Source organism: Peromyscus leucopus, chromosome 2 (genome assembly GCF_004664715.2).
Source record: "Peromyscus leucopus breed LL Stock chromosome 2, UCI_PerLeu_2.1, whole genome shotgun sequence".
Taxonomy (NCBI): domain Eukaryota; kingdom Metazoa; phylum Chordata; class Mammalia; order Rodentia; family Cricetidae; genus Peromyscus; species Peromyscus leucopus.
In genome coordinates, this window is record NC_051064.1 from 117,006,172 (window position 1) to 117,021,765 (window position 15,594).

At 42.5% G+C, this 15,594-nt stretch overlaps 1 protein-coding gene across 1 annotated transcript in view; it reads left to right on the forward strand.

Annotated features, from left to right (window-relative positions):
• Positions 1-1,351: 1,351 nt before the first annotated feature.
• Efcab14 (EF-hand calcium binding domain 14) overlaps positions 1,352-15,594 on the forward strand; it is a 40,168-nt gene continuing 25,925 nt past the window's right edge. The window contains exons 1-3 of the mRNA XM_028889243.2: positions 1,352-2,475; positions 4,136-4,284; positions 10,669-10,814. Coding sequence (XP_028745076.1) covers positions 2,291-2,475; positions 4,136-4,284; positions 10,669-10,814 — 480 coding nt within the window. The 5' untranslated portion in view covers positions 1,352-2,290. The remainder of the gene's footprint in view (positions 2,476-4,135; positions 4,285-10,668; positions 10,815-15,594) is intronic.

The window sequence follows — 15,594 nt, forward strand, 5'->3', positions numbered from 1 at the left end:
TTCCTCAATGATTTCTCAAACTCCTATAAGACCCAGCAAGGTCTAACCCCTGACGTCTCTCTAACTTCATTTCCTATCACTCTTTTTGCCAAACCAGATCTTTCTGATCAAATCTTCCCAGAACCAGGATTTTGCTTACCCCCTCACTTCCTGAGGACCTCACCCAAAGATCCTTTATAAAAAAAAAAAAAAACAAAAAAAAAAAAAAAACCACTCCTCCCTTTATCTTGTTTCCATTTCCCCCCATAACACTCATCAACTTCTGACATGTAATATGTGTACCTATCGTTGCTTCATGCTAGAATACAAGCTGGAGTGGACAGGCAGATAAAATAAAGGAAGCCCAGTTGAACTTGAATTTCAGATGAACAAGCAATTCTTATTTATTTACTTATTTATTTATTCATTTATTTATTAGCCCCGGCTGTCCTGGAACTCACCCTGTAGACCAGGCTGGCCTTGAACTCAGAGATCCACCTGCCTCTGCCTCTTGAGTGCTGGGATTAAAGGCGTGCGCCACCACCCGACACAATTATTTTTCAATATGAGGTTGCCATAGATATTGGAGGGCTCTTATAATTTAAAAAATAGCTAAGCCAAGTGTTGCAATGCACATCTTTAACCCCAGCACTCAAGAGGTGGAGGCAGGCAGATCTCTGCCAGTTCCAGGCCAGCCTGGTCTACATAGCTAGTTCTAGGACAGCCTGGACTATGTGGAAAGCCTCTGTCAAAAACAAAAACAAAAAACAAAAACCTCTGTTTATCTGGTATTCTAACTTTACTAGCATTATGTGTTTTATTTACTAAATATGACAATCCTATACAGGAAGGCAAAGCCATTGGTTATTGTGTTTATTGCGGCATCCCCAGAGCTAGAACAGTCTTGTAATGTCCCCTCAATAAACATTTATTGGATGGATGGATGGATGGATGGATGGATGGATGGATGGATGGATGGATGGATGGATGCATGGATGCATGGATGCATGGATGCATGGATGCATGGAACTGGGCCATTGAAACTACAAGCCTAAACAACCTAATAGTAAGAGGGGTGGAACCTCTGAAGAACTTTGAGCTGGTGGAGCCTCAGGTGCCAGTCCCCGCCCCTGCCCCTCGGCAAGCAAAACTCCACCTCCGCTCCAGGAAGCTGCAGTCTCCCACGGTCCCCCCCCTAGGGTGGGGGAGCAGGACGGAAGGCGCCTATCTAACCTGACATTAACTAACCTGACACCAGACCCAACGGGGCCAGAGCCGCGGCCCCTTTAACTCTCCACTTGCCCAGCACCGCTCGCGCCCTCCTGCGTGACGTCACCAGGGGCGCCCAATGGGGGCGCGGCTTACTGGCAGGCTGTGCCCGGGGCCGCTGCCAAAGGGGAAGTGAGCTGGGGCTGGAGCGATGGCCCGGGTCTGGAGCCTGCGGCCGCCGCCGCCACCGCCGCCAGCGCGTCCTGAGCAGCCGCGGCCGGAGCAGGGGCCGGAGGTGCGGCTGGACTGGCCGCAGCGCGTGTGAGTTGCGGAAGTCGCCGGTGGCGGAGCACCTCACACTCGGAGCGCTTCGGGCTGACCGAGCGGTGGTCGCCCCCCAGCACCGCGCCCCCCCAAGGCCCTGACAGCAGGGCTGGGGCTTCCCCAGGCTCCGGCTCCTCTCTCGCCGGTCTTTCAAACTCAGGACAGAAGCCACAAAGAGGTGATCATCCCTAAGCCCAGCCGGCTTCCTGCCTGGGCGTGTTCTAAGTGCCCAGGCAGTGTCAGTGCCCTCTCCGGTCGCCACCTCTCCAGCCAAGGATTAGCGAATACTCACTGCCTGCTCTGCAAAGTCTCTTGTTCTCGAAGTTTATTTTCCCTCTACATTGGGCATCTTATCCCAGAGATCCAAAGTACCTTAGTTTTGTGTATCTTTTTCTCAGCTTCTGGGGCATTCCTAGAAATACTGGCTGCCTACGGGGCTAAGAATCTTGTTCTTGACTTAGCGGGTGGTTTTGTTTTGTTTTATTTTCCTTTTGGCAGGTAATAGTTGTTCTAGGAATTTGTCCATTTGGATCACCAGTTCATTGGCCATCTATCTCTATGTAACTTTCCCCCATCCATCTGCGTCCAGTTTCCTCTGGGCTCCATTCTCCAGCCCCCAGTAGATCTGGTCAGTCTCACCTCTGGGTGGGAGTGATCAGGGGGCTCTGGCCCAGGATTTCCAACCCTGGAAGGCAGTTCCAAGGCAGCAAGAGAGTTGGGCGTCGGGTACGAACCTGGCAGCTCAGGAGTGGGCGCTCCACTCACCCCTCACAAGAAGATGAAAAAACGCAAAGAACTTAATGCATTGATCGGTCTGGCTGGTGACAGCCGGAGAAAGAAGCCCAAGAAAGGCCCAAGCAGCCACCGCCTGCTTCGCACTGAACCTCCTGACTCAGACTCGGAGTCCAGCTCAGAGGAAGAAGAGGAGTTTGGAGCAATTGGAAATCGCTCTCGTTTTGTCAAGTGAGTGGAGCAGTGGCGAGGGCTTAAATGGGCGAAAGACGTCCTGCCCTAAGCTGGGCCAAGGGACGAGAAGGAGCGGGGGAGTCCTTGGGAAGAAAATGGGAAACAGGCCTTGGAAAGCAAAGAGGGAAAAAGGGTGCTGGAGAAGGCAAGTTCAAATCCTGAATGAAGAGTAAGAGGTCACTCTAATGTCTAGCAAGATCTCCAGATCCAGGGTAGAAGTGTGAACTTGGGGAATGGGCCCATAGTCCAAAAAGGAGTAATAAGGTTACTACTCATGGAGGCAGAGACGGGAGAGGCTCTGGAGGCTCGGCATTTTTAAAAAGTAGGTCAAGGGACCTTAAGACCGATAATTATTTCATGTTTCCTCAATGAGCTTGATATTGGTGATGGGAGATTATGGTGAGGGGCATACTGTAGAAAGTATGGACCTTATAAGTATGGAAGGTATGGGTACCAAAAAAAAAATAAAGTAAAAAGGAAGAAAGAAAGGAATCTTTCCCCAAACCAGTTTCAGGTAGAGCAACCACAAAACAAATGAGCTTTGAGGATTTGGGGGTTAAGAGGTCAGTTTTATGAGCCAGCTAAAGGAAACCTTTGTGTTTGAACCTTGGGCCCTATCAGAGACCAAACTAAAAGAAAAAGGGGATTCTGTTGGGATGTGGAAACAAGCATTAGGCAGAGGTCCTGGGCGCCAAGAGTTCTGATCTTTTAGTGTGTTCATAATCTCTGTGTCTTTTTGTTAAGGCATGGTTTCTTTACCTGACTTTTTCAGAGGTTTAGTTAAGGACCATTCCGAGTTTGTCTGGTGAAGGTCACCTGATACCCATTGGGTTACTTTAGACCTGAAGGCTAGGGTGAAGTTTGGTGTGAAATCTAGCGTGTTTCTATTTCTGTCCTCCTAAGGCAGTAGGTTAAAAAATATCAGGTATCCACACTTAAACCAACAGGTCTTATTTCTTTCACTCCATTTGCAGTAAAACTTGGTCAAAAGTTTATGAAGTTTCAATAAATGAAACAAGGTCTCCTTGGGTAAGTGAGCATATATTTGAAAGAGAAAGAGCTAGTAAATTACAGTGCAGGGATAGAATTACATAGAGCCACTCATTTTTACCTTTCTTTCCATCCATTCTTTTTTTTTTTTTCCTTAGTACTACTAAGGATTGAGCTATGTTCTCATGCATGGTAGAAAAGCACCCTCTCTACCACCGAGCAAACATCCCCACTGTTTTGTAAAACAGGATTTTACCAACTTGCTCCAGCTGGCATAGAACTTGCAATCCTTCTACCTCTAGCTCCCAGGTACTTGGATTACAGGCATATGCCACTACACCTGTCTTGAGTTTAGCTCCTAAGACCCCCCCCCCTCCAGAATTGACGGCAGTGATCCAGAGCCCACAGATACTTCCCATGACCCATGGGAACTCCCTGTTTCCTGTGCAGTGTGGAACCTTTGTACCCAATAGAACTTTTCATAGGTCATATTATTCAGTCATTTTCAGCGTGCTGCTATTAGATGTAAATGTATCAGCCTGCATCCCCTGGTAAGTCCACGTGTTATTCATTAGAGAAGATAATAGCCGGGCACCGCATACTCTTGCCAGCAGAGCTGTCCTCACGACTGCTTCCTCACTCGCGGTTGAATGTGTTCTTGTGGTAGGGGAGACTACCTACGATGCTGCAAGATCTGCTACCCCCTCTGTGCTTTTGTCATCCTCGCCGCCTGTGTCGTGGCCTGCGTTGGCCTGGTGTGGATGCAAGTGGCTCTCAAGGAGGATCTGGACGCCCTCAAGGAAAAATTTAGAACGAGTAAGTGGTCACCTATTTTTCAAGTTTTAGAAAAAAAACCAGTCCGTGCTGAATTAGGAATCTGACCATTCTAGTAAGCAGTTACACATTTTGTTCTATATACTTTCTCAACTGTCAACTTGACTGTAGTAATACTTATTTGTTTTTCAACCCATAAACAAGTTCAGGGCTTATGTACCATCAGAAATTATGACATTGTAGTCAGCTCAGTGCAAAGGGGAAGAACTGTAGACCAAGAGTCCAGAGCCGTGATTAAACTCCACCTACAGCCTGAGCGCCAATTACAAAGTGACTGATGAAACACCATGCTGTTTCCGTCTCCGTCACAGGACCAGTTGATTAGAAATGTGGAAGCATCTGTCAGATGACTTCCTCTTTCGAGACGCTGTGTAAGAACGTAGGAATGGACAAGGATCATTGTAAGGACCACCATTTATGGACTGTCCACTTGTGCCAAGTCACAAGTAAATGGTTCCCCAAACAGTCCTCTGATGTGGGCATTATTTTTGCTCACTCTTTCTCTCTGTCTCCACATACATGCTGGTAAAGATGAGCATTACTACTTGTGTTCTTAAAAAAAAAAAAAAATAGAAGCTGGGTGGGCAAAATGGCTCAACAGATACAGGCACTTGCTGCCGAACCTGATCACCTGAGTTCAGTCTCAGAGACCATGTGTGCTGGAAGGAGAGCACTGACCCTTGCAGGCTGTCCTCTGACTTCCGCAGACATGCTGTGGCTGGCATGCATCCACCCACTCTCTCTTTCTCTCTCTCTCTCTCTTCTCTCTCTCTCTCTCTCTCTCTCTCTCACACACACACACACACACACACACACACACACAGAGGCTAATAAATCAATAAATATGTAATAAAAAGTTAAAAACAAAAAAACAGCTGGGTGTGGTGGTGCACACCTTTAATCCCAGCACTCTGGAGGCAAAGACAGGCAGATCTCTGTGAGTTCAAGGCCAGCCTGGTCTACAGAGTGAGTTTCAGGACAGCCAGGGCTGTTACACAGAGAAACCCTGTCTTGGGGGCGGGGGGGCCCACAAGATTAAAATAATTAAGTAGCTTGTTTAGCAATTTAGTGTTTACCTGGTCCTCTTGCCCTTTACGCCCAAAGCCATATGTATAGCCACTGATGTACCACATTACTGTTCCAGTGCCTATGAAAGCTTCATGAATGTCTGTGCGTGCGTGCGTGTGTGTGTGTGTTTATGGTGTTTAAGCACAAAACAAGAAGTAATAGGTAGCCAATAGGCTTCTTTCCACGGGATGCTTGTTTGTAACATCTGTTTCAAGGGAAAAAAAATTCAAATACCATGAATGTCACCATCTTAAAGTTTTAAGAAACTCTTTTGATCCTTTGAAGTACATTACACATTCGTGAAGAAGTACAGTAGTCTTAACAGTCCTTACCTTGAATGCAACACAGCTAAAAGAGACATTTGTCTCATGAATGACTTCTTAAATTACAAAATGTCATATTTTCTAATTACAAAGTTCAGTTTCATACATCCACTACTTTTTTTCCTGAAAGATGTGTTTGTATAGTAGTTTCAACCAGGTTTAACTTCACAAATTTTCTCCTTCTTATAACAACAGTGTAATTTTCGGTTCTAGATTTCAAGAGTTGATTTTCTAAGCTAAGGAACCAGTTCCAGCTTGATCGCAGACCTCAAAAGCAATAGCACACCAGGACATTGAGCACAAGCTCCTCAAAGAACTCTGGCTCCAGAAGCAGAATTTGAGCTCGCTCTTTGTCTCTTAAGCCCGGGAGATCCATATTAAGCCTAGATATTCACAACTCCTGCTTTCCTTCACTCGACTTCTCTTGACCTACAGTTACTCAAGCTTTGCACTTGACCTAGGGACAGCTACTCCCCAGAGTGTTGTTGGTGTCTCTAGTGATGATGCTTTTAAAATGTTTTAATATTCACTTTGGTTTTCTTTTGAATTTCTGGTTCAGGGATGGGATTGGCTGAGTCCACAATTCTTTGCCAGAATCATCCTGACCTATATGGTTGAATCAAAGTACAGCACAAAAAAAGAATGTACAACCTGCAGGGTTTCTCATGTGTGATTCTTGTTTTGCAATATTGCAGATATTTTTAAGCCTGTATTTTCTTTATATGTAAATAATAATCATAGCTTGGAAGCAGTGTTGAACTGTATGTGACCACAGAACACACCTTTCCCATCAACCCTCCATAATTAGTTGAGCTTCCTAGGCTTGTGCCACACCTTGTTTTGATCACATACAGTGATTATATGTTTATACATTTTATGCACTGCTCACTTCTGCCCTCTAGAGATCCCTTTATGCAGCTATTCTGTGCCTGTATTTAAAGGATACCAAGGTAATTTATGCCTTAGCTGGGCTTGCCGTGGATCTCTTTGTTTGGAAACATGTAATAGGCCTGACAGTCAGTCGATAAATATTTGTTAAGCATTTGATAATGCCAGTCCCTAAAAATAGTATATTCAGGAGATTCGACTCCATACACCTGGACTGTTAGGGATGAGCTTCCCATCATTGAGGAAGATTTTCCTGGAGCCCAAACTGCATTTGTCAGCCAGCTGAGTAAAGCAGGTTTGAATTTGTCAATTTGGTTGTTTTGTTGTTTTTGATTTGCCACAATAGAAATGCCAGTGGTCACTGAGATTGCTTGGTGGGTAAGGGTGCTTATCAACAAGCCTGGTGACCTAGCTCGATCTCTGGAGCCCTGTGGTAGAAGGAGAGAACCACACTTGTGAGTTGTCCTCTTACCTCCACATGTGTGCTGTGTCACAGGAACACCACAAGCTCTCACACATGCGCGCGCGCACGCGCGCGCGCACACACACACACACACACACACACACACACACGAAAGAGAAAGAAAGAAAAAAAGTATTTACTTCCTGAGGGAGGGAAGACTGGGGTCTGGCATACTCATGCCATATGCTGGACTGTTATGACTTATTGCTCACTAGTGTGTGTGTGTGTGTGTGTGTGTGTGTGTGTGTGTGTTTAATTTCTTTTGTTTTGTTTTTTTGAGGCAGGGCTTCTCTGTGTAGCCCTGGCTGTCCTGGAACTCACTCTGTAGACCAGGCTGGCTTCGAACTCAGAGATGTGCCTGACTCTGCCTCCCGAGTGCTGGGATTAAAGACATGCGCCATCACTGCTGAACTGTTCATGAGTTACGTTTGTTTTTTTAAAGGAAATAACAGTTATTTTAACTAAATGGAGTAATTTTACTATGTTTAAATAATCATATTTTTTAAATTATGCTTCTACTTTTAACACATCTCAGTAAGTTAATTCTTTTTTCTTCTTAATTCAACAAAACAGTGGAGTTCACTGACTCAGATAAGACCACTTGCTTGCTTGATTTTAATGCCTTTTGAGAAGTCAGAGCCCCTTGTTCTTTATTTCAGTCAATCTTCCAAGGAACCTATGAAGAACAGAAGTGTTGAAGAAGAACCTGAAATCAAAGTAGATGGCTTACTTTTTCTTTGCAGTCAAGAAGTAACTTGATCCTTGAGTTAAAAGACTGGCTGGCCTTGAAACATTTTTTTTTTCTTTAAGTTCTGTATATTTATATGTGGATATTTATGTGGATATTTATGTGTGGATATTTTGCCTGCTTATGTCTGTGCACCACATATATGCAGTACCCATAGAGGCCAGAAGAGGGTATCCCCTGGAGCTGGAGTTACAGACTTACGAGTTTTTGCATGTAGGTGCTAGGAATTAAACCCAGGTCTTCTGGAAGAGCAGCCAGTGCTCTTAGCCACTGAACTATCTCCGCAGCCCCTGGTCTTGAAACTTAATTCAGTATTTCTTTTTCCAGAAACAGTTATTTCAAAAGACTTCCACAGTTATTCAAAGCAAAATTCTATCTCCAATACTTCCTCTCTGTCAACAATGAAACATTAGAGAAAAGGAAACGAATTTGGGAGAGAAAGAAAGTACTTATAAGTCAGGCATTTCCTTTCCTTGTCATACAGGGAAACTAGTGGCTTGATCTTTTGTACAAAATGTTAGATGCTTTTGTGTGAATACAATCACAAAGATGTGTCCCTGACATCTTGGGCACACCAAAAAAAGTATTGTGGTCCTGTGCGCATGTGGTTTGACTGTTTGCTTCTCATTACTCACTATAAAATTAAAACAATCACATGTTCTTTCTGAACCTATATTTTCTTACCCATGACACATGAAGATGTATTTTTACCACCAAAGCACGTTGGTCATTACTCTGTTATCACACCTGTCAACATTTATAGTAATCCCTCCCTTCACCTCTAGACTGAGAACTGAGGGTCCTTTGTATAAGATAAAGTACAGAGCTGACACACGGTAGAGGCTCAGTAACATATCATTTGATGATAATTACTTAAAAATTTATTGCAAATTATAACGGTATTGTATAACATTACTATTGACATTCTGTATGTTGTGTTTGAAGGGTGTATGTAGAGATTTTCATTCCCTAATCATAAAAATGAAAAAATTAGAACTAGGTAAATTCTTTTCAGATTCCACACATTAAATTTTAAATGAGTTGCTTTCCATAATGAAAGAACATGAATAAGTAATCGTAAGTTGTTTGTTTGCCATACTTCCATTTATGTAACAACAGTGCCTCAACTTGGATTGTCTCTCCTAAAAAGCCACATCAGATAATGATTATGATCCCCTCTTGGCTCATAGACTCCTCAGGATCCAGAGTGTCCTCGGGGCTTGTCAGCTTTACGTGTTCATTAGTTAATAGTTATAACTCGGATTGTTTATGTCTTTGTCTTACTTCTTCTTCCACCTCAAAGTCCTATTTATTGCAAATAGACTTTAGGAAAAAGAGACCCCCCCCCTCCCTCCTGAGGGCGTTTGACCACCTGAGTACGGAAGGCATTCGTGGGATGGGCTTTTCTTTACAACCCAGCTGAAACTGTATAAGCAATTCAGTGACACAGAGCTGCATTGGTTAGAATGAGTAATGAAATGTTCTTATTGCCTAAGATGGATGTATTCTGCAAACCATGTGTAAATCAAATGCTACAGTAAAAGCACTTAGGGAAGTCTGTTATTTAGAATGCAGTCCTTTGGCAGCTACTTCTAAAAAATAAATGAAAATACCTAAGTTCATTATTCTGAGTTGTTCCATAGTGGGCTTGCTTAAAAAGATATTACCACTGCCCTCAGTTTCCATGGGGACTTTGTTGTTGTGTGCTTGCTGTCTGGGTTTTTACTTTCTGAGTTTTCTTTGTTGGATTGAAAATGAGGGTAAACAAAGACCTGGCTTATTTAGGTAACAAATATTTACTGAGTGCCTAAAATTATATTCTGAGTGCAGACCATACAGAAATGGACAAAACCAAGTCATGGAGCTCTCATTTTAGTGAATTATTTTATATTGGTCCTGTATGCCAGTTTTTGGTTTTAAATATATATATATAGTAACTAATCAGGAAGTCTGTGACCTGAAGAAAAATGATGTAGGTTTATTCTGGAGGAACAGCCATTATCAATATTTTATTTTCCATTAAGAGGAAAAATGCTTTTTAAAGAAAGAAGAGAGCGCACTTTCAGCCTCTGCCTCAGGCTTTGAATCCCTTAACCACACAGGAACTGTTGTTTCAGAGTCCTAATGTCCGCCTGCATTTCACATAACATGTTTATCTCCCTTTTCATTTTGAGCTCCTGGGTTGGTTTAAGAAAACACTGCTATTTATGAAATAAAATAAAAATCTTAGCCCTCATGTCAGTGTTTGAATACCACCTCACAGTCAGCCAACTTAAAGTAGAAGAAGATCAACATTTAGAGATGTAGTTTGTAATGGCACCTTGGGCATTCACGGGGTAGGAGTAATAAGTCTTAACCGACTAATCTGGAAACTGGTCAGACTTAACATTTATTTATCACCTACTGATAAATAGGCTCCGGGCTCAGAGACTCCTTCATTCTAACATTCTTGGGAAGTGAATCTTGCACAGTATTCCAGATAAAGAGACTGATCTCAAAGGAAATTGATTAATTCACTCAAAATAATAGTAAGGTATAGAGGTGAAATCATCTAACCCTTTCTGCTCATGGTTTTTGTTACAGCTTTTAGTCGTCTGTCTCCGTTGTCCTTGTTTTGTGGTCCTGGGGATAGAACCCAGTGCCTTGCAGATGCAGAACAAGAATGTTAAAGACGCACGCTTACACAAATAGTAATGTGTAACTCCCTTTCCTTTTTCAGTGTGGTTAGGTAACTGAATTAAGTCATCATCCCATAATTTACATTCACTAATCCCACTAATCTCTCTTCTTTCCTACCCTGTGATCCCTTTTTTCCCCCATCTTGAGGCCAGAGAGAATGTGATGTTTATTTATAATTGTTCTTGTTTTTCTTTCAGTGGAATCTAATCAGAAAAGCTCATTCCAGGAAATCCCCAAACTTAATGATGAACTTCTCAGCAAACAAAAACAACTTGAGAAGATTGAATCTGGGGAGCTGGGCTTGAGCCGAGTCTGGATCAACATCACAGAAATGAATAAGCAGGTAGCAAGAGTGTGACTTTATTCCTGTGTACACTGTGGAAACAAATTTACATTTGTTGGTTGGCATTTCGAATACATTTATAAATTCAGGTTTTGTCTTTAAATTGGAGTTTGACTGCTGTGATCCAAACATGTTAAAATAGTAGTTACTTGCCAAAATTTAAAATGCATTTACCAAGTATTTAAAATGTTAGCCCTTTCTGCACATGCACAGAGTTCCTCAGAGGTAGAGCACTATAGAGGAAGTTATAAATACTTGAGCCAGTTTTTTTCTATAGAGTAGTGTAGGTATCAACTAAGGAATGCCGTCTAATTCCTAAGGAAAGGGGAACGCCTACTGTTAGTAGATGAGTTTTGTTTTGCTTCAGAGACTTTACACACTTAGAGATTTAGCACTGGAGTGTAGTGTTGTAGGTGGGAAGTCAGATCTAGAACAGCCACACAGTTCATAGTCTCCTGGAAGAGCTTAGGAGCAGGCAGTAGAGTCAGACAAGCAAGTCTAGACAAACTTGTTCAGCCTCAAAGTTGTGCAGAGCTCAGTAGGCATTGCTTCCAAAGAAGGGATCTACCAGAGAGATGGTGTTTAGTCTAAAGATGTCAACCAAGACTCTCACAGGTGTAAAGAGTCGTAGTTACCACTGGGATCTATATCCCATTCTCAGGTCTGAGTTGTGGGTTGACTTTTTTGTTGCTGTTTTAGTTTGGCTTTTTGTTGTTATTGTTGTTTTCAGTTCAGTTGGGAAAAGATATGGTCTTTTTTTTTTTTTTTTTTTTTTTTTTTGGTTTTTTTCAAGACAGGGTTTCTCTATTGTTTGGTGCCTGTCCTGGATCTTACTCTGTTGACCACCAGGCTGGCTTTGAACTCACAGAGATCTGCCTGGCTCTGCCTCCCAAGTGCTGGGATTAAAGGTGTGCACCATCACTGCCCAGCTCAAGATATGGTCATTGAGAAGAAAACTCAAGTACCAAGTGAATAATACACATATAAAATACTTAAAATTAGGTTTGTCATCTTTGTTGGAATTAAAAGTACATTCTCTTCAGGGTGGAGTCCACAGAGCACTAAAATGAGCCAGTAGGAAGCCCTGTTAGAAGGAAGGGCTTGTAAATATTTACAGAGTTAAACCTCTCAGCCATATTTTGGGAGTAGGATAGTTTAGTGTTTAAGACTGAAAGTGGCTTCTGACTGGAACCCACAGTAAGAATGTCTACATTGCCCAGTAACCATGCATGACAACATGCTGGGTGTGGTTTGAATGTGTGTCCCAGTTCACATGTCGCATGTATATGGAAGTGGAGCCTTTCATGATTAATTAGCATTTACCCCAAAATACTACTTGAAGAGAAAGAGAAACCCGTGCTGACACACTTGTTAACTCTTATCACATACATGTGATACCCTCCACTGTGTTATGATGAAGCAAAAAAATCCTCATCAGATGCAGTCACGTGTTCTTAAATGAGCTAAATAAGCCTATTTATAAGTCACCCACTCTATGGTATTTAGCAGTGGCCACAGGAAGTGCATTAAGACACCATAAGTAGCTAAAATGAAATTTTCTGAAAGTAGTGGCTCACCTGAAAAATGGTCAGTGTCTTATGGCAATGTACTTCCTATTCATTCCTATTGGAGCGGGGAGGGTATTTTATTTTGGTTTTGGTTTTGAGACAGAGTTTCATTAGGTATCCCATGCTGGCCTGAGTGCTAAGAGTATATGAGCCACCACCCTGGTTCTATTTTATTTTATTTTTAACCACACAGGAAATAATGGATGGGTGATGGCAACTAGTATTTACTGGTTATCATTTATTCTTAGGCTCTCAGTAATTAAAGAAAAGGAGATATTCATTCCTTTCAAACACAAAGAATAGAACCAACTGTGGCCCTACATTCACACAGCAAATGAGCAGTATGGATAGAGATGACATCAGGTACAAGGTGCACTGAAGCTCTGAGAGAATGAACATTTCCTCTGGGCAGTCCATGGGTTCCAGTTGGCAACATAGAGTCAACCATTCTCAGACAGGATAAAGTTGCTTTGCATGGAAAGATAAACATCAACTGTCTGTTTCCCATCTCCTCCTTATACATGGCATTCTAGCACTGCTCAAGGAGAAAACTGGTGCTTGGTGTGGTGTAAGAAGTCCTAGGGCTTTGTGTATGAAACTGGAGCATTTTAGACTGAAGCTCTTTGCAGATGAGTAGCACCATGCTAGCTAGCATCAACCCAGAAGGATAGACGGGGTAAAGTAAAGCTGAATGTTGTTTTCTCAGGGGACATAGCAGTCTGGGTGGTTTTCTAAAGTTAATGCTATACATCTGGTGCTCTATTCAAGTAAGCAGCACATGTCCTGAGGCAAAATAGGAATAGTAAAAATAACATTTAATCATGTTTCTATATCTAATGGTAATTGTCAATTCAGGTGCTTCTAGAGGCATTATTAAACAATTGAAAGTGGCTTAAACAACAAGAAAATGTATTCTGTCTTTTAACGAGGTTTATTCCTACTACCGAGTAAGCTTAGGTTAATTTAGGCTGGGAAAAGAAGGCCATCTGGTTGGGGAAGTTAAAATCCAACTTTACTTTGAGAATCTTTAAGCTAGTACGTGAAATTCCATTTACACTTCTGTTCTCTTCATGAAACCTCAGGTATTATGCCCACTCCTCCTTGACGGTTGTAAGGGCTCCCTTTTTGTGGAGAACAAATGTTTACAGAGCTGCTTTTATGGAGTTAAGCCTTTGACTCTATCTTAGTCTATTCAGACTGCTCTAACAAAATGCTTTAGACTAGGTAACTTATAAACAATAGGAATTTATTACTCACAGTTCTGGAGGTCCAAGAGTCCAGGATCAGGAGCCAGCAGATTTGGTCTCTGGTGAAGGTTCATTGTCTGCTTCATGCATGGTGCCTTATTGTTATATCTCATTAGCAGAAGGGGCAAAGTAGTGTCATTGGGCTGTTGATGAGGGTGGAGCCCTCCCCTCGCATGCCTGAAGAGCCCCACCACTTAGCTGCCACCACATTGGAGATTTTGAATGAAACTGTTAGGGGAGCATCAACATCCGAACTATAATAGACTTAGAATAAAAAAGATGCAGTTCCTTACCCAGTGATCTCATGGACAAACAGAAGATAGGAAGGGAAACATCCTGACATGAAGCATATGGTTCAAGTGCTTATTTAAATGAATAGCCAGCCCAGACTGGGATCAGCTTTCCCAGAAACACTGGGCTAAGTCCTGAAGGGGAAACGGACCAGGTGGAGAGAGAGAGGTTACACTCAGTAGGAAGGTACAGCAGAGCCTCATAATTGCATCTGCTTGCTAAAATCTATTTGTAACCTCCAAGTCTGTAAGAATGAGGCCTTTTCAGGCATCCACTGGTGTAGGCACAGCAGCAATAACTGAGTTACCCAGACACTGACACCTGGAGTAGAGCAAGACAGCACCTGCTACCCTGTCCTGTTCTCATATTGTCAGCAAACTGGGCTCTGTGGTATATTTCATGTCACTTTTCACATTTTTGTGCCTTTGTTGTTGATTTCACTGTTAGGTAGGCTTCCTTCAGGCATCACTTTCAGTGCTGTTGGCTGTGTGTTCAGTGTTAATAAATCAGCAGTATCGTTAAATGAGATGTTTAAACAGGAACACATGTAAAACAGGTTATATATTGTATTGATAAGTTACTGAAAACATGACCAAAGGGCTCACAGGAACCTAGCCCCCACACCTAGGAACAGTGGTGTAGCATTCACTAATTCCGCATTTGCTGTAGCTTTTCAGAAGATAACTGCCTACTAACAAGAATGGATTGCATTTGTAAAAGAATCGATAAGTGAAAAGACTGTGTATTGAGGAAATTTTAGTCCTTCCTTATAGCCCTAGTTGGGCACGGAAAGAAGCCAGAGATAAAGTAAATCAACAAGCATTGTTGTCAGGGACCTTAGGTGCCCTTCCTAGTTCCCTGCTGCTCTCTTTTAAGCACTTGTATGATGGTCGTTTGCATATGCATCTAATTGCATTAGGAGATTGTACACTGTACTCAGCCTGAAAATGAGTGGTGATGGTAATAACGTTATACATTAAATGTTTTCTTTGTGCAGGCCACTCTGTTGACTGTACTGCATGTATGATCTCCTTTCCTTATGTCCTGAGTCACAAAGAGTAAGAAGTGTTAACCCCAGTTTGCAGATAAAAATTGAGACTTGCTGGTCGGTGGTGGCACACGCCTTTAATCCCAGAACTCAGGAGGCAGAGGCAGGCAGATCTCTGAGTTTGAGGCCAACCTGGTCTACAGAGTGAGTTCCAGGACAGCCAGGGCTGTTACACGGAGAAACCCTGTATGGGGCGGGGAGGGGGGTGGGTGGGAAGCAAATGAAAATTGAGACTCAAAAAAGGTAAAAGAGCTTACCCAAGGTCACAGCTGTGTAGCAGTCTAGCATTGAAATACTTAAGTCTTGGGAGCCTGTTTTCCTTCCATTTTTGTAGGATTAAGTAGGGCCAGGTGCACATCTTTAATTCCAATACTTTGGAGATAGAGTCAAGAGAATCTCTTTGAGTTTAAGGCCAACTTAGTTTACATTGTGAGTTCCGGGACAGTCAGGGCTATGTAGGGAATTCCTACTCATAATCATTCATGATTTGTGATTATCTGTTTTCTCAACTTTTTTCTCACTGTTTAAAGAACATTAAGATCAACCCTAAAGAAAAAAAACAGCATTTCTGCTTTTGAAGTATAAAATTTATATTAAGCAATAATCTACAGTGGCTATTTTTACTT